The sequence below is a fragment of the Erythranthe guttata genome, chromosome 3 (genome assembly GCF_056151865.1).
Source record: "Erythranthe guttata isolate IM_541 chromosome 3, IM_541, whole genome shotgun sequence".
NCBI classification, from domain to species: Eukaryota; Viridiplantae; Streptophyta; class Magnoliopsida; order Lamiales; family Phrymaceae; genus Erythranthe; species Erythranthe guttata.
In genome coordinates, this window is record NC_142535.1 from 13,160,098 (window position 1) to 13,178,296 (window position 18,199).

Here is an 18,199-nt window from a genome sequence, read left to right on the forward strand (position 1 = left end):
AATATTACCTGTAACCATATCAATATTAATTTTTTTTTGGTATTTTTGTTTTATTTGATTTGTTGACCGATTAATGAAATAATATTACTGTTTACTATTGTAATATTACTGTACACAATAATATTAATGTGGTTGACGGTAATATTAGTGTCGTTATAGTAATATTATTGTGGCTGACAGTAATATTACTGTCAACCACATCAATATTAATTCTTTTGGTTTTATTATATTTGTCTTTGTTGAACGGTAACATATTAATATTACTCTATCACACAATAATAGTGGTTTTCGTTGTGTTAATATTATTGTGCTAGAGAGTAATATAACAATATTACTGTGTTAAAATGTAATATAGTTAATATGATTGTGTTAAACAGTAATATAGTTAGTATAACTGTCAAAACACATCAATATTACTGATTAAACGGGCCAAAAAATGTTGAAGAAAAAAAATAAAAATAAAAAAAGTCAGGGCCGCCGGAGACCGGCATTGACCGTTGTCCAGCGGCGGCAGAAATAAAAAGAAAAAGAGCAACAAAAAAAAAGTCAACACCAGAAAACGGCGGAAAAAAAGAAAAAAGAAAAAGCCAACGGCAGCGATAGGCGAAATTGTGCTCAAAATTGGATTTTGGGTCAAAATTTAATAATTGGAAATTTATGATCAAATTGAGGTTAAATTGAATCAAATGATGAAATTGAAGCATAAAAATATGATGGGATATTTTAGTCTTTTATACACCTCTAGACAATGTCTGGACTTTTTCATAAAAACAAATTTGTCTGAATCAATTTATGAATAAGTAGCCCATAATTGACTTATTTGTAATGGACCCTTAATAAATATCGAAAATATCCATAGTCTAAAATAATTACAAGCATCATCTTCTAATATATTAAGGCCCCGTTTGGTTGCCAAGATAAGCCGTGATTAACTAAATAGTTGGACTTAATTTGATGTTTGGTATCCTCAATAACTTGCCGGGTCGACCCGCCAAAATTATATAATCATGGCTTATCTTGTCTTATCTTGTCTTATCTTGCCTTTTAATGAGTTTTTTTTGTTGGACCTTTCAAGCTCCAATAAAATAATTGGGTCTCATTAGATTATTTAGTCTTATCTTGGCTAATCTTATCTTGTCAACCAAACGGGGCCTAAATATGAGAGATATATGTAGTCATTGACGGAACTAACATAGAGTCAAATGGGACCATGAACCCCCAACATCCTCAAATCCCTATAAAAGTAGCATTATCCGCCCCCTATAAAAGTTTTAAAGCATTCGACCCCCGTGATTTCATTTCATTTTACCAAATGCAACATGGATCAAATCGCAAAGAAATGATTTTAGAGAAGGAAAGCAAAAAATAAAATAAACTAATTAAGACAAGATAATGCCAATGAATTATATGATATCCCGACATAAAATTATCCTAGAATCATGATACAAAAGACTACTTAGAATGCATGAAATGACAAATTTACAGAGTTACAGAGAACACAATATACTAATCCAAGGTATAATAAAGCATATCCATCATAGTTTTGATTAAAACTTAAATCCAAAGGCATCTTCTGCTACACTAAGTCAGCATCACTCGAAATCTACTATTTGCCATTTACCTAATTTGTGCAAAGACCTTTAGAAGAAGATCCAATCAATGCGCAAAAGAATCTTTCTGATCTCTCTCTACATTCGGAAATCCAAAACGCACACCACATTGTTTGCAAAACAAGCAGCAATCTTGTCACCTTCCTTGTTCCAGCAAACTTCAAATATACCACCATTCCCGCTGAATGTTTTCACGATTTTCGCTTCTTTTACAGACCATACGTGCATGCATTTATCTAGCGATCCACTTGCCAAATACTCCCCATTTGGGCTAAATGCAACCGAATATACGGGATCCCTGGATTTCAATTGATTAATATTAGGACAATTATAAAAAAATGTCGAGAGGAAAAAATGCAGTAAAATAACTCGGTTAAACTTAAATGAAAAAAAAATTATAAGGTTTTCTTACCTGTGACCATCTAAGCTCTGCAGAAGACGACCTGCTTCTACATCCCACAGCTTTATGGTTGAGTCGAAGGAGGCGCTGCACAGGAGAGAGAAGAATGATAAAATAACCAAATAGGATATATGAGTAAACTAATAATCAGCCGATACTTTGATTGAAGAATATCAATTGCATAAACATACATGATGTAGCAAAAATTGGGATATCCAGAATTTTGTCATATCGAAAGCTAGATTCTTACATTTGTATTTGCAATTAGATAAGGCCCATCTATCAAACATTTACTTTTTATATTAGGAATTTTTTTTTACGTTCACTCATTTTTTTTGTTTGTATGTTCTAATACTCTCGAATATTTTGAACAAGAACCAACATTGAGATCCATGAGTAAAATGAAATACAAAATTAAGTCACCAGGCAATCACTCAATAATCATAGGGGAGAAAAATCACCTAGCCAGAACAAGTTGCTGATTAGGATTGTTGGTTCCAGGGCCCGTTGGACTCCATCTCACAGTGTATATCTCCTGAAGAAATGGTTTTTATATATGTCAGCAACTCTGATTTACATTGTCATTGCAAAAAACGACAGACACGAAAGCTTAATGTCATACTTTAGAGTGTTCCCTCAAATCAAGCAAGCAGGTATCTTGTTTCATAGTCCATATCTGCATCATAACCAATAAGAAGAAGCTCACCAGTTATATACTAAAACTAAACACCAGAGCAAAACCATGAAGATAAATACTTTAACTAAGCAATGCAGTAATGCCTGCGTATTTTTTCACGTAAAGGCCGTAAGCAAACTAAGTAACAAATCATAGACTACAACTCTAATTCAAATAAAAATGGATCATCGGTTATCTATCTTAAATCATCAACTATGAAACTCTACGTGTACCGAAATTGTTTCTGACCTTTGCAGTAGAATCGTCAGAGCATGATGCAAGAAGGGAGCCCGTGGGGTCCCACTTGATAGCATTAACTTCACCCTGAAGAAGCACTTTCAAGTGTTAGTGCAAATGTATTTGTAGAAGTAGAAAAGACATTTACACAAATAACTGTATTCTAACCACAGAACCAACATTTGCATGTTTCTCAAATCTCAAACATCTGTATAATATTCCAATAACTTAAAAGTCAAAACTACAGTGTGTATGCAATGTGTATATAATACACGTGGTCACGTACCCACTGACCTACATGTGTGCAGTAACTACAAATGATTTTCAGTGCTCCCACTAATATCAGTGCATTCATATGCATACTAGTTAAAGCCATGAAACTACTATGTCTCAATGGATTACATCACATTTTTTAATCCGTACAATTAGATAAATCTAATATTACAGTGCAGTTAACACAACAATGCCAACTCCATGGCAACAAGGTATTTTTTTCTTACATAATAATAATACTGTATAAGGATTATTTCATTCAAATTGCCACCTCTAACCAATAGATAGAATCATATTGTTGAACCAACCTCACAACTCTCCAGATATTGAAACTAGTGATTACCATACCATCACAAACAAGGTAATTATCTGTGCTGAATATAACAAATGAAACAAACCTGATGCCCTTGGAAACTTTTGATCGGTCGATTCTCTCCGACTTTACATACATATATCATGCTATCAGTGGAGCATGTAGCAAATGAAGTATTGTTTCTCCAATCAACATCGAGGGCAGGAGCTGCATCCAGAACGTCATGAAAAAATCATACCAAGTCAAAAATGCAAATGGTTGCTTTCATCACAAAGACATGCATTTGGACAGGCATAAGTATAAAGAAAGATGAAAGGATGCAAAAGCACCTGTGTGAAATTCGAATTGTTGTCTCCATTCGCCTGTCTTAACGTCCCATACAATTGCGGTTTTATCAACACTTCCACTGAGAAGAAAATCCCCTTTCTTGTTCCACTTCAAAGAGAAAATTGGCCCTTTATGTTTGTTTAATGTACTAATCAACTCCCCTGGAAAAAAATAAAGATCGTAAGCACGTCATCATGCAAACGAGAGATACAAAAATCATGGTTAGAACAAAAAACGAGTCTTGCAAGATTAAATTCTGTAGCTCTACGGACTTCTAATGCAGCTTCAACTCGGTAAGAATATACATTATCCAGAAAAATTTCTGACAAACACACAACACACCACAGAAAGAATATCCGCACAAGGACATAAACTATAACTTATCATGACAAGATACATCAATGTATTGTACAGATTTTTAAATTTGGTTTGAATAAGAACTCCAAATTGTAATTTAGTACATTATTAGTCTGTCCGGAACGTGATTATTTTGTTTATTCAGTAAAAGTAGGCATTGAAATTTCTTTATAACCAATTTCTTTCCCAAAATACAACGCATCAAATTAGTCATTGAAATTTTGAACTCCATAAAGTCAGTCCGAGCAGATGAAATACCATAGACAGAAGGTCATAATTCATAATCACTCTTCTCAGGCACAATCCTCACCAAGTCATCGAGTCTTGCATTTAAGAAGGCATTTTCCCATCAAATGCGCAAGCAAGAAATGATAGACAACTTTTTCCTCCTAAGGCTGCCACTAGTGGTGTTACTTTTTTCCTCCTAACGAAATATAGTATCATAACTCATAGGTTCAAGAGCCACTTATAGATTTGAAAATACTTCCTCTAATTAATCTCCTCTCCAACTTTCAATTACTCCATAGCATCAGTGATTATCTTAGCAAAAGTATCGATAAGTTAACTTCTTAATGTAACACCGCACATTCTACATGCAGGACATTCATCTAAAAGGCATACAAAATTGAACCTTTTTCCTAGTCAAATAATAACCATACAAGCAAATGTGATGAAGTTTGGAGCAAAAACAAAACGGTTCATGCCTAAAATATCCACACAAACATAATAACTAGATGCATGAATTCATACTTCACTAAATATATCATATGCTGAAGTAACTGGATTTGTTATCAGATATAAAATTGGCATGGCATATCCAACTTCAAGGGTGAAAAAGTTTCAAGAAACGAAGTTTGTAACAGCGATTACCTGTTCTACTCCATATCCTTGCTTGGCCATCATAAGAACCAGTAGCAAGTAGCGTTCCATCAACCTACACAATAATCATGTTACAAGAAAAGGAAATAAAAAACCATGTCAAATCTTTCAAGGCATCAGATTGACAGAATCCAGTATGCAGAGATAGAACTTAGATGTCCAAATGCTGAAAAAGAAGATGCACTGAAGAGTAAAATAGTTTAAACACGCACATTCCAATCAAGCGTTGTCACATCCTTGCTTTTCTCATTTGTTCTACCCTTGAAATGTCTAAGTACGACGTTGGAAGGCTCATTCTCAATGTTGGAGCTAGATGGTCCCTCCACAGTCCAAATTCTAGCAGTTGAATCTCCAGACCTATAAAACAGATAAACATAAAAAATAAAAATAATAATAATAGGAATTGAATTAACAGAATAGAACATAAAGATGCATTACAAGTGATAAACTATGAAGATTCGACCAAGTCAAGAAGTTTAATCCCATACTTAGAAGAGTATGAAGAGTGAACTGACTATACACGTGTGTGAAATAAAATCTAATCAAAACAACTGATGTACAATTTGAAAAGATGCTGAAGAAACATGAGGATCCATGATAGTTTTGTCATTAAATGCAACTACAGATAGATACATTGACAATCAAGCATATCACACTGGATATGATGTGAACAATGTACTGGTTCTTGCATGTTTTGTGAGAAAGATACGGAAATGACAAGCCATACTTAATCTAGTTGTCTCAGATCCAAAACCCAGATCATAAGAACATCATCTTCTTTTTGTCAACTAAAATCATTGAAAATTTACATATCTACCAAATGTTGTTGTATTTCGTTTCTATGAAGTTGATCGGACACCAGTTTCATGGGAATACATAAATTGCCAGCTATAAAACTTTAGATTAATCCAAGCAGGTCTCTTTTTTTCTTTTAGCCCAAGGATAAAACGAAATCAACCAATATGTCATAGAAGCAGTGCATAAAGATAAAACAAGAAAGGGTCGAGTGTGATATACTCAAATTCAAAAAATAATACATAGAGTCCTGGAAAACAAGGACATTAAGAAATCGAGTAATAGGTGCTTCCGAAAAACTACACAAATCACCTATAGAAAATCAGACAAACAAACAGCATTATTTGACTCTGGATTCTTATCTATCTAACTCTAAAAACCACAAAGATCCTACTTCCTATGTATCTTCTTCATTTTCAATGAAGGCGTAAAATATTTCTTCTGTGCACAGCTAGATAGGTTCCATAACTAGGAGGATTAGTTAATGTTGAGTTGTTAAGAAGATTGTTAAGGATTATGAATGAGTTTGACGGCATTCTCTTAGCTTCGAATCTTAAGCCCTAGGTCATACGATCTCGAACGATTTAATTCTGATACAATTAAAACAATGGGAAACTTCCAAGCAAGTGAGTGCATGTACATATCATACATCAAGAAAGAAGTTATTGAGATTAAAATCCCAGGGCAAGAAAATAAAGATAAATCATGCTTCAGATAAGTAATATTTATAGCTTATGCTAACCCGGAAGCAAGAAGTGAACCAGTTGGATTCCATGCACATGCAAAAACCTGTGAAGATAAAAAGGAGCATCAGCTAGTTGTCCGACACAATTAATCACATTTCTCTTCACTACTGGAGATAAGAGATGAGGAATTATAAAACGTGATCAAACCTCAGAAGTGTGGCCTTCCAAAACAGTCACATCACTATCTGGGATTTCACAAGGCAAGGAAGCTAAACTAGGGCATATATCCATTGGTTCTGGCCCTATCATAGCATCAATGAACAAAGAGTAGTTATATATCATGAAAAATCATAAAAAACAACAGCAAGATCTTGCACGCTAAGACAAGTACATATGAAGTCCCCCAATTAGTGACAAATATTATAACATTAATAATTCTGAAATGTATCTTACCCGTGTTAGTTCCATTCTCCTCAAATCTGCCATTAATCTCGTCTCCAATATTATTAGCATCACTGGTGTCCTCAAATGGCTTTTCCTTTTCTTTGCCTTTTTCTTTCTCTTTCTCCTTCTCTTTCTCTGCTCTTTCTCTATCCCGTTCCTTCTCTTTCTCTATTCTCTCTCGTTCCTTCTCTTTCTCTATCCTCTCTCTATCTCGTTCTCGCTCCTTCTCTTTCTCTATTCTCTCTCTATCTCTCTCTTTTTCTTTCTCCCTCTGTTGTCTTTCGTTCTCCTTTTCTCTTGCAAGTTCCTTGTCTTTATCCATTGCAACTGAACGATCGTGTTCTCTGCCGTTTACGATAATTTCTTTCTCCTTTCCCTTACCTTTGTCCTTCTGAATATTTTCTTTTTTATCTTTTATGATTTTTCTGAGTTCAACAACGTCTTTTGTTATAAGATCAAGAGGATGAAGGAACTGGAAATCTTCGTCGGTATCCAAGTCATCCTGAATACATCAGAAATTATGTATCGGTGCAAAATTGTCAAACGCGCAAAACAAAAACTGAAAAAACGGAAATTAAGTGGTACCATACTTACATTACTCAGGTTTGCTTCTAATTCAAGATACTGAATGCCTTTCTGAATAAATGTAACGAGAGCACCGGGTGGGACAAGATTTGCATCTATGGTACTTTTGTTGATCCCTGCCTCATATCCTAAAGCAAATGCTGAATGCGCGAATCCTGAAAATGCATTTGTTCAAGATAAAGCATTAACAACTAAATTCTATGGATAATAAAATTGTTCTCTTGGATTTCAGAAGAGAGATAATATTCTCCAACATTCTAAAATTTAAGTTTCTTCACAAACATATATTTCATTCAACAACATTGAGTAACATAAAATATCAGTTAATAACTTGATATTGAGCACGGCTATGATTTCTTGGACCAATATGAACAAGTCCAGGGATTGTATAAATTCATAGAAATACTAAAATATCATCTAAGTATTGCTTGAATACTATACAGTGTCACATAAAATTCTATAAGAATTCAAAACCAACTTCTATGTTCCCTGAAAAGGATCCAATATGTTGACCTTTAAATTGATGAACATGGAGATGTTTGTTTACTGTTTTTAATGATTACCACAGTGTCATTTTTAATGAACTGTCTTCGGATCTGATGGCATTTAGTCATCTTTAATGCCAATCAACAAAAAATACCACATAAACATAAATGTTCAGCCCCTTCCCATTCTTGCGATACTTCCAACGAAAAAAGATTAGACGAGTTTCTATCATATGTCATAAGATGAACTGTCCTATCATAACGTGCAGCTTGTCTATAATAGAAAACGATGAACTAACATCATGGAAGTAAACCGTATAAATATAGCTAAAGAATAATGGAACAATATATTCATGTTTTTCCTGAGATTTTCGGAGTTCCTTTGTCATTACCAAAATATAAGATTTATAAAATCATATCAATCTTCTCTTGACTACCACATTAGATCGACTCTCACAGTCAAAGAAGGCAAAGATTTCGAATGTGTGTTTTCTTATTTTCATTTTTTTTGAGGATATATAATTGTAAGGCAAGATCTAGTCCTTTTCGTATTGAACTGAGAATTAACTATTAATGTGCCTTATAGAGTAAAATACACAAAACTATGTCTGAATAGGCCAGTTGCTTGCACTTACCATTACACGACGTACATTAATAGATGGAACTGTTTCATGGTTTCATATCTATCATTCACATGGATAATCTAATTTTTCATCTAACTTATGATAGATTTGATGAATACTCGTCCAACAGTACTTTCCACGAAACAAGCTTTTCAGATCACAAGCTCTCTCCATAAAGAGGGATCGTTACTTCTTTGTTCATTTTCAAATCAATGGTTGGAAAAATATTTGTTCAACTGACTATAGTCGAGTATGTAAAATTGGATCAAAGTGGAGTTGATAAAATTGAAGCTAACTTCTTTAGTTCTTTTTCAAGGCTCAGTTCACTATATTTGCTCAAGCAGCCCAATAAACATCAAGATTCATACAGAGTATAATTCTCTTATTTCAGCAGCTCCTAACATTTCTCCTATTTTGACTAATCAAGACTTCTACAAAAATCCTGCAAGCAAATACCCACATTTTAATGTTTCTTCCATTATTTTAACTGTTTATTTTTCAAGTTCTTCGCTTCGAGTTGGGTAAGCATAAAATCCCATAGTCGAATTCACACCAAACATTAACCCCTAACTAAAATGAACCAAGTAAGTTGCTAAATCGAATCATTCCAGAAACAACAAAATTAATTCTGCAGCATTAACAAAAATGAAACCCTATTGCTCAATTGGAAACCCAAAATTCGTTTCAACAAAAATCCTAAACCCAGTTAGCAAATTACAAAAAATTGAAGTACGCAAACACTCGGCGACAACGCATACGGCACAACAAGAGTAGATACGTGCATATATACGCACACACACAGAGATTCATACCAGATTCGTTGAGATAACGGAAAATAAGGTAGTTCAACTCCGCCGAGGTTATCGAGATCATCTTCGGAAATTCCTTTCTGCATGTACAAATTGCTCACACATAAATTTCTCAATCCGTGTGTGCGAATTTGTGTGTGAGAAAGGGATTTGGAGAGAGAAATTGAGAGAAGGGCGGGCGGAGGCGGAGGCGGAGGCGGGGCTGTGGGCGGAGCGTTGCGTTTTCCGGCTTTAGGAGAAACTTAATTTGACTAAATGACTGGAATGCCCCCACTGGGCTTATCAAGAAAAACAAAAGGGTTGTTAAAATCACACAAATCAAAATTTGCATAAATGGAACATGAAATCTATACAATACAATTATAATATAATATAATTTAAAATATTATGTAATATAATATTAAATACTATATTATAATATAATGAATATAAAAGTAAGTAAGATACACAATTTCATTTTTCAATCTCACCAATTTGCCCCAATCCAATTTTCAATTAATTATAATTTGGTAATTTAATTCATCTTATTGCCATAACATTTATTATTTTAAAATTTATGCACGTTTTCCGGGGATTAGGTGGACAAATCGTTTCGTTTGATTGGTTCGTTTAATATCCATGTGGATTTTTCATCATTAAAAATCTTTTCCACATATGCTAAAGTATGCATGCGGATTTTTGCTTCCCATTATGACACCTAGTTTAATCCTACACTCTTCTTCCTCCTTCTTCTTCCACCTCACCCTATTACTTGTCCTCCTCCCATCATTCCACCGAAACATCACCACCATCACCATTCTTCACCTTCTTCCACCTCGTCTCTTGTTTTTCAAAGAAAATGGAAAATCGTTTCAAAATTTCCCCTATTTGAAGCAAGGACTTGGAGTATCCTAAAACACCATTCACCAAAAAGAAATATACATCTCACTTGAAGATCCACTCCATCTCCTTCACCATCAAAATAATTTGGGCACCAACCTTTGAAACATTTTCCTTCGGTTTTCCTTCATTTTTCTTTCGGTTATTAAGGTAAGAAATTTCGATTTCTTACTGCAATTAAAGGGTGTCAATAGTATCAAAAATGGTTTTCAAAATTTCTTAAAAGACTTGGAGAGATTTTGAATAAATTATGCCATTTTGGGGAAAATGGAAAAGTTATGTTAGATTGTTATTTCTTGTTCTTGCATGCATCATTTATATTTAGATAAAAGTTTTATTGACCAAGAACTTAAAATAAATTTCAGATTTTTAAAGAGTGAAGAAAAATGAATATTTGAACTTTTATGGGGTTGCATGTGTAGATCTAAAGATTTTTGGGTCAAATTCATAATTTTCAAGAAGTCAGTCCTAAACATGTTTTCAGATCTGTTCTTCAGCATTAATTAAACAAAAAATTCGGATTTAAAAAGGTTTTGCAAGAAAAAATAATTTTTGAACTTCTAGTGGTCTTGCATGTATAGATCTAGAGATTTTGGGGTAATGTATAGATCTAGAGATTTTGTGGTAAAATATGTAATTTTCAAAAATTCTGCCTCAAGTAACTTTTTAACTTTGTTTTCTGCATACATTAAAGTAAAATTTCAGATTGTTAAAGGCATTTCATGAAAATTCGGATTTTGAACTTTTAGTGTGGTTGCATGTGTAAATCTTGAAAACTTTGGGGTCAAAATTGTAATTTTTGAAAAAAATTGTCACTTCTCAATTTTGGGAGTCTGTTTTCCAGCAAGTGTTACAAGAGAAGAAAGTTGTGTTTTTTAAGTTTTATTGGGGTCACATTAAGAATTTGCATTCTTAAAGAAAAAAGGGGTTTTCCTAGTTTTTATTTTAAAGAAAATTCGAAACTTTATGAAATTTTAAAATTTCAGAAACTAAAACTTTGGTCAGTTAGGAACTCTAGAATTTAATTTAGGAATTTCTGGAATTAGTTTACTACTATTTCTAATTTTTAATATCATGCATGTCATTTATGATGTTTTGTGCTTTAAAATTAATCTCCTTGTCATGAAATAGTTGATTGAGAAGGATGAAACTTGAGATTGTGTGCCTTAAATTTATGTAGAAGATGTGTTAATTACTGCTGGAAATTAATCGAAATGGATTTATTACCTAGAAGTGGTAATAAATTCGTTAAGGAATGGATAAAAAGGGCTACTTGCTTGGCAAACACATTTAAGTGTTAAATGGTGACATATTACATGTGTTTGGCTGAATGTGTATATATGTGTGCCGTGTGTGTATACATATGTGTGAATTATTGCATAAGTATGTGATAAGTTATGGTAATTATGTGATTATATGGTACTTGATTGATATTTGTGGTGTTATGTGTGAATTGCATAATTAGTGTGACAAAAGCATAATTTTGGAAAAAAATGCATTTCATTATTTTGAAAATTGAAAGATAATGGAATGCTTAGTGAATAAACGGGACACGGTGGGCCGGTATCCAACTAAGATGAAATACGTGATTTGATTCCACAATAGAACGGGCTCGAAACGCTTTATAGTTTATTGCTAGGCACATAAGTTAATGCTTAGTGAATAAACGAGATACGGTGGGCCGGTATCCAACTAGGATGAAATATGTGGTTTAATCAGAACGGGCTCGAAACGCTTTATAGTTTATTGCTAGGCACATAAATTAATCTTTCACGGATCCGATAAACGAAAAATGATGTTTCACGATTTTCATAAAAAGGGCATTTTAGTCATTTTGCATAAGTAAATGTTTATGTGTGAATAATGTGTTCTCGTGAATTATGTGATTAGTCGTTTGCCTTATGTTGTTTGGAATGTGATTAAGGATAGCTATATAATATTATATATTATATATAACGTATTTTCAAAATTCGATATTTCATTGGATTTCTTACTGAGCTTTATAGCTCATGTAGATGCATTTTAATTGCAGGTAATAGTGTTAGTAATCCTCCACCGGAATGGATCTAGGTCTTGCCTGGGATTTTTGGAAGTTGTACGAGGACCTATGAACGATGCTAAAGTATTTTGGTTTTTGGTGATGTAATAGTAAACCTAAGTATTTCCCTTTTTGGATCTTTCGAACTCGAATCCGGTATGGATCGTATTTGACTTTTATTACAAAATAGTCCTTTTAGTAAATTTGTTATTTTCACGTCTCACTAGTGGTTTTCAAATTATTTACCAAAATACCTTTTCAAAACTCTGATTTCTTTTCGAACCAAGATCGATAGTTGATAGTGTAGCACTCGAACGAAAATCTTCCTAAGAAAGTTTTTGAAAATCACAAAGGGTTTTTAATGTCCTAAAGAAGAGATTTTTAATAATTTCATTTTAGTCTCATTCCAAGGTTTTAAAAATTACAAAGATTTCCTTTTGCTTCCGCTAGTTAAATGAATATTCCGATAAACCGGTTCGATTTATCGCCCGACTAGAAGGGGGTGCTAATCAAACTAGGAAAACGAGATAATTACCAAAAAAGGCAAAAAAACGAAATAACTCCTAAACCTAATAGAATACCGAGAGTTGGAAACATCCCAACTGGCGGAATTCAAATCCGAAATTTCTAGAATTAATTATGAATTATTTAAAATTTTCCTAAAATAGCAAAAATGTCGTTTTGAAGGCCTAAACGACCTCGAAACGCCAAAATCCATCACACATCATGGCATAACAGTGAGTTTAACTCCCCTCGTCGTTCCGGTTCGGAAAAACTTGGCCGCGCACAATTCCGGCTCTGCCACCTCTGCATCAGATAATTTAATGGTATATTTTATTTCCCTCCAAAATTGCCCTATCTCATCGGCCACATCATCTTGTTTATTTTTAATCTATTTAATTTTATTAATTAAATGCCAACTCATTGAACCAAGCATTGAATTACCTGTTATAGCAGGTCATAGGACCGAAATTCTCAATTTTTATAACTTACAGTACTAAAATTCTAATTTTAAAATATAGTGAACTAAAACTCTCAACTAGTAAACTTACATGACTAAAAAACTCATTTTGACGTATTTACCACAAAGCTAACCTTAATTAAATTAAAACTCTATCATATATAGCATCTATCACTTACTAATAACTTGGTCTTAAAAAAAATAATCAAACAATATGGCAAATAGATATATACTTGATAAATTAGGCATAAAAAAGTGCTATATATAGGTCCTGTGCTCACTGCAGAAGGAAGCTATAGAAAGAAAAGAATCAGACTAGTTATTTCAAAGGTATATATACAAATACAACTGCACATCCCACATAAAGATAAAGCACTAAAAACCAACATCCCTTTTTTTGCATGATAATTAACCCTAAGGGCATCTCCAATAGAGTAAGCAAATCGGGTCTCTAAATTCTATTTTGGAGATCCATATAGAGACCCAATAAAATTTTAGAGTCTCTAAAAAATAAAATTCCACAATGGAGGGCTCTATAATTTTCAGTCTCTAAACAAATTCCCATGAAATACACATGAGTCTCCAAACAAAGTCCTATATTTAGGAACAAGTTTGGAGATTATGCAAAAATCTGAAAATTTAGAGCCCCACTAAATTTCTTGTTGGTGTTGAAATTTCTTCCACAATTTCTATATTTTGAAGCCAAATACAGTTTGCTTACTCCATTGGAGATGCCCTAACTATGTATGGAGTGGGAGTGTGACCCATATTTTGGGGAATGAAAGCGAGCTGTGTAAAAGCTTCAAAAAGTGGGTTCAAAAGTTCTCGTGAATCACAAACAATTATATAATTTTGTTTTAGGGTAAATTACAAACACCCCCTGAGGTATGGTCAAATTACAAAAATCCCCCTCTTGTTTGGATAATTACATCTACCCCCTCAACTATGATTTTTTCTTAGACCTCCACCTTTATGGTGCCAAATTCAACATAGTCATCTAGATTCCGTGAAATGTGCTCTAGTTTGTACTCGTTTTGCGTAAAAAATACAGTTTCCGATGCACCACAAACTGATATATACAAGCTAAAAATCACATATTATGATCATCTTGCTTCATAATGTAGAGTTTGAATGGGATAAAACGGGTACAAAAGTGATAATATTACATATAATCTCGAAAATTCCACTAAATTTGAGGAGTTGAGGGGGGTGGTTGTAATTATCCAAACAAGAGGGGTGTTTTTGTAATTTGACCATACCTCAGGGGGGTGTTTGTAATTTACCCTTTTGTTTTATGTATATTATATATATATATATATATATATATATATATATATATATATATATATATATATATATATATATATATATATATATAAATTATCACCATTCTTGATGTAAGGTAAAATTAAAAAAAAAAATCCTTCTTTGAATAATTACAATCACCGCCTTAATTATGAATTTTCTTACACGCACACCCTTATATATGGTGTCAAACTCAACATAATTTTCTAGATTACGTGGAACGTTCTCTAGTTTGTACTCGTTTTGTGCAAAAATACAGAATTTCTGATGCACCCGCAATCTGATATTTACAAGTCAAGAGATACATCTTTCTTATGATGACTTGTTTCAAAATATGGGTCTCGAATGGGGTAAAACGAGTACAAACTGGAGAACATTCCACATAATCTAGAAGATTCCACTAAATTTGACACCGCAATAATGAATATGTACGTAAGAAGATTCATAGTTGAGAAGTAGACCTAATTATCCAATCTAATATACCCTATATATATATATTTATATATAAGCACACACACAAAACACACACTAAAGCTATAAAGCTAATTAAAGGCCCCATCCATCGTTTGATGTGTCCCTTGTTTGCAGGGCGTGTACTCAAATTATATATATATACCCCTCCTTTTTAGTAAGTTTTCTTTTTTATTTTAATTTCTTCTAAATTTCATAAAAACCAAACCCTCAAAATCTGATTTTCTTTTTCCCTTCCTTTATATATGTGTGCAATAGTAGTTACCCTTTTTTTATTTCTTTCTTTTTTTGGTGTGACAAACACAAAACATGCAAATAATCAATCCCTTTGGAGTTGGCATATTGCTTAAGAAAATGGTGTTATTGATAATTATGGTAGCTTTGTTAGTTTCAGCTGGAGATGAGAAAAATCAAACTTCGTCAATGGTACTCTTTGGGACTAGTAGAAAATTCTCAGCATTATTAAAACTTCAAGAAAGTCATCAAGACTTGCAGCATCAGCATCAGCATAAGCAGAAGCAAAAGCAAAAGCAAAAGCAGAAGCAGAAGCAGAAGCACGTTTTTGATGAATTCTTCACTAGCAAAAGGCGAGTACCAAATGAATCAGACCCTCTTCACAATCGCTGAAGAACAGCTACAAATTATATATTTTGGTAATATCTTTTTTTTTTTTTGTTTAAGAAAGACAAGTGTGTGTGAAAGTAGAGAGAGAGAGAGTACTTGAAGGTAGTTATCATATAAATCAACTATTTATTATTTGAATATTTATTATTTTTCAAATAGTGAAGTATTGTCGATCCGAAAAATTAGTATATATATATATATATATATATATATATATATATATATATATATATATATATATATATATATATATATATATAAATACGAGTTCATTGTAATTGCTATCCTTGTGTTATATCGAATTGTTACTGTGTTATTTTAATAGTAAAAAAAACCAATGATTTAGTTTTATTTAAAAAAAATTGAATCATAAGAGGTATATATTTTGCTAATAAAATAACATACGATAGTTTTCTAGCAATTCGACATAACACAGGGATACAAATTGCAATGAACCTCATACAAATGTATATATATATACATATGCATGATTCTATATCTTTGTGAATTTATATATCTATGTTACTATATAGGTGTTCTTGATATATGATAATTCTCACCATGGATCATTTTTTACATTATTATATTATTATTTAAAATAATTTGTAAAGCTAGACTAGTATTAAAATTTCAAGAACTTTGCATGCATCATTATATTTTATATTTAGGGTTGAGTGCAGATCTTTTGTTTTCTACATGTTTGCTTGCTTTGATCCCTTTTTTCTTTCTGTCTCCATGCATGTTCTTGTCTTTATTGAGTTTGTCTTTTGTAGTTTTTTGTATTATTTCTTCTTATTTGCCCCCTACTTTTTATTATTTCTTCTTCTTTGCCCCCTACTTTTCTACCTTTACAGGACTTGTGTACTCCAGTACTTTTCTCATGCCTGCATATATTTTTTTGAAAAATATTGGTGAGGATGTTTTTGGGTAAACAACATGTATAATTCCTTGTGTTTAAGGAAAATATATGTATTATTTTATTTGTCTGTTGCGTAAAAGTAAATTTTCAGTTAATATATAGTAACGTCGTTGATTTTTGCTGCAAAGTTTTATCGTTGCAAAATTATCGGAATTCAAAAATCCTTTCCGATTCGGAATACTTCGAAATTGGCGGATTTCGAAAAATTCGAAAATTGCATTAATTTATAATATCTTGTAGGGGTGAGCAAGTCGGACCCATCAACCCGCTACACCCGTCAAACCCGTGAAAAACCGCCTCGTTGGGACCGGACGGATAGATCCATCCATAGGATTGGGTCCTAAAATGGTGAAGAACCGTGGGTTTGGGTCTTAGACGGGTTCAATTTTTTTAATACTCGTGAAACCCGTCCCGCCCCGCCATACAAAACGACGTCGTTTTGTTTACATTATATAGTATAATAAATTAATAATATTAATGAATAAATAAAGTATCTATAGTGTATCAAATACATAAATCAACTAAACTATAATTGTGGAAGTAATAGCTATAAAGATTATGAAAATCTCTAAGAAAATGTAGGAAAAAAAACATATATATACAACGGTCAACACACGGCAGAAAAAAAAGGAAGAAAATGGTGTTGAATGGAGCTGAATAGCGTTGGTTATGCTTGAAAAAACTATATTTATTTTATTTAAATTTTGTCTTTTAAGTTATGAATTAGTTATTTTTAGTTTTATATTAATTTTTATTTACTCTTGACATTTACATTATTTATGTTTGGTTTCAATTTAAAATTTTAGGTTATTCATTTTAGTTTCTAATTATTCTCCCGTAAAACTTATAAATTATATATAAAAAAAATAGTTTAGACGATAACGGGTTTCGACCCGTAAAGGTTGGGTCCTACTACAAACCAGCCATGGACTCGCCTATCATAAACCCGTTAAAAATCCACAAGTTCGGTTTTTCAAAATCAAGAACCGTTGTTTGACGGGACGAGGGCGGGTTTTGATAGAACCCGCGGGTTTATGGCCCGCGCACACCCCTAATATCTTGTTCCAAATTTAGAAATTACGGGAGCTTTCACAATATTTTCATGTCTTTTTGGAATATTTTCCAGCAAAATGCAAGAAAATCAAAAAAATAATATTCAACAAAATGCAGTAAATAAATTGACATGTAAGAACAACACAATGCAATAGAAAATTTCTGATAAATAAAAAAATGCAACAGGAGTTTCTAATACCAGTCAATATTTTTTAGAGTTTTATTTCATTTGGCCCTTAGGTATTCATAATTTTTCATATAAAATATAGCATATATTATATTATGGAATTACAAAACTATGTCATAAATTATATTATATTTTTTGGGAAAAAAATCAAAAAATTCAGAGCTAAAATTGGATCCGAAATCAAAATTTTTGGTAATTTTATATACGATTCTCCGTTCCAAAAAAAAATCGAAGAAATCGGTAATCGAAATGAAATACGTTTC

The 18,199-nt window shown here is 32.6% G+C and overlaps 1 protein-coding gene and 1 long non-coding RNA gene across 2 annotated transcripts; one reads left to right on the forward strand and one right to left on the reverse strand.

Annotated features, from left to right (window-relative positions):
* Positions 1 to 1,379: 1,379 nt before the first annotated feature.
* Positions 1,380 to 9,888, reverse strand: HOS15 (WD-40 repeat family protein). The gene is made up of 14 exons (XM_012996240.2): positions 9,503 to 9,888; positions 7,592 to 7,737; positions 7,007 to 7,499; positions 6,761 to 6,855; positions 6,610 to 6,656; positions 5,285 to 5,429; positions 5,064 to 5,127; positions 3,839 to 3,997; positions 3,595 to 3,716; positions 2,936 to 3,010; positions 2,633 to 2,686; positions 2,472 to 2,545; positions 2,023 to 2,097; positions 1,380 to 1,908 (listed from the first exon to the last, which is right to left on the reverse strand). The coding sequence occupies exons 1-14, from the start codon at positions 9,561 to 9,563 to the stop codon at positions 1,689 to 1,691; spliced, it is 1,830 nt and encodes a 609-aa protein (XP_012851694.1). The 5' UTR covers positions 9,564 to 9,888; the 3' UTR covers positions 1,380 to 1,688.
* A 199-nt stretch (positions 9,889 to 10,087) lies between these two features.
* LOC148771842 (uncharacterized) lies at positions 10,088 to 12,619 on the forward strand. Its single transcript, XR_016030541.1, has 2 exons — positions 10,088 to 10,528; positions 12,411 to 12,619. It is a non-coding gene; the product is annotated as an uncharacterized LOC148771842 (long non-coding RNA).
* Positions 12,620 to 18,199: the final 5,580 nt, after the last annotated feature.

Excerpts from the sequence above, each read along its gene's own strand:
- HOS15 (XM_012996240.2), bottom strand. The coding sequence starts at position 9,563 with ATGATCTCGATAACCTCGGCGGAGTTGAACTACCTTATTTTCCGTTAT. Across the intron at positions 5,430-6,609 it reads GGTTCACTTCTTGCTTCCGG|GTCTGGAGATTCAACTGCTA; the intron begins GTTAGCATAAGC and ends TCTGTTTTATAG. Across the intron at positions 2,546-2,632 it reads ATTTGAGGGAACACTCTAAA|GAGATATACACTGTGAGATG; the intron begins GTATGACATTAA and ends CCATTTCTTCAG.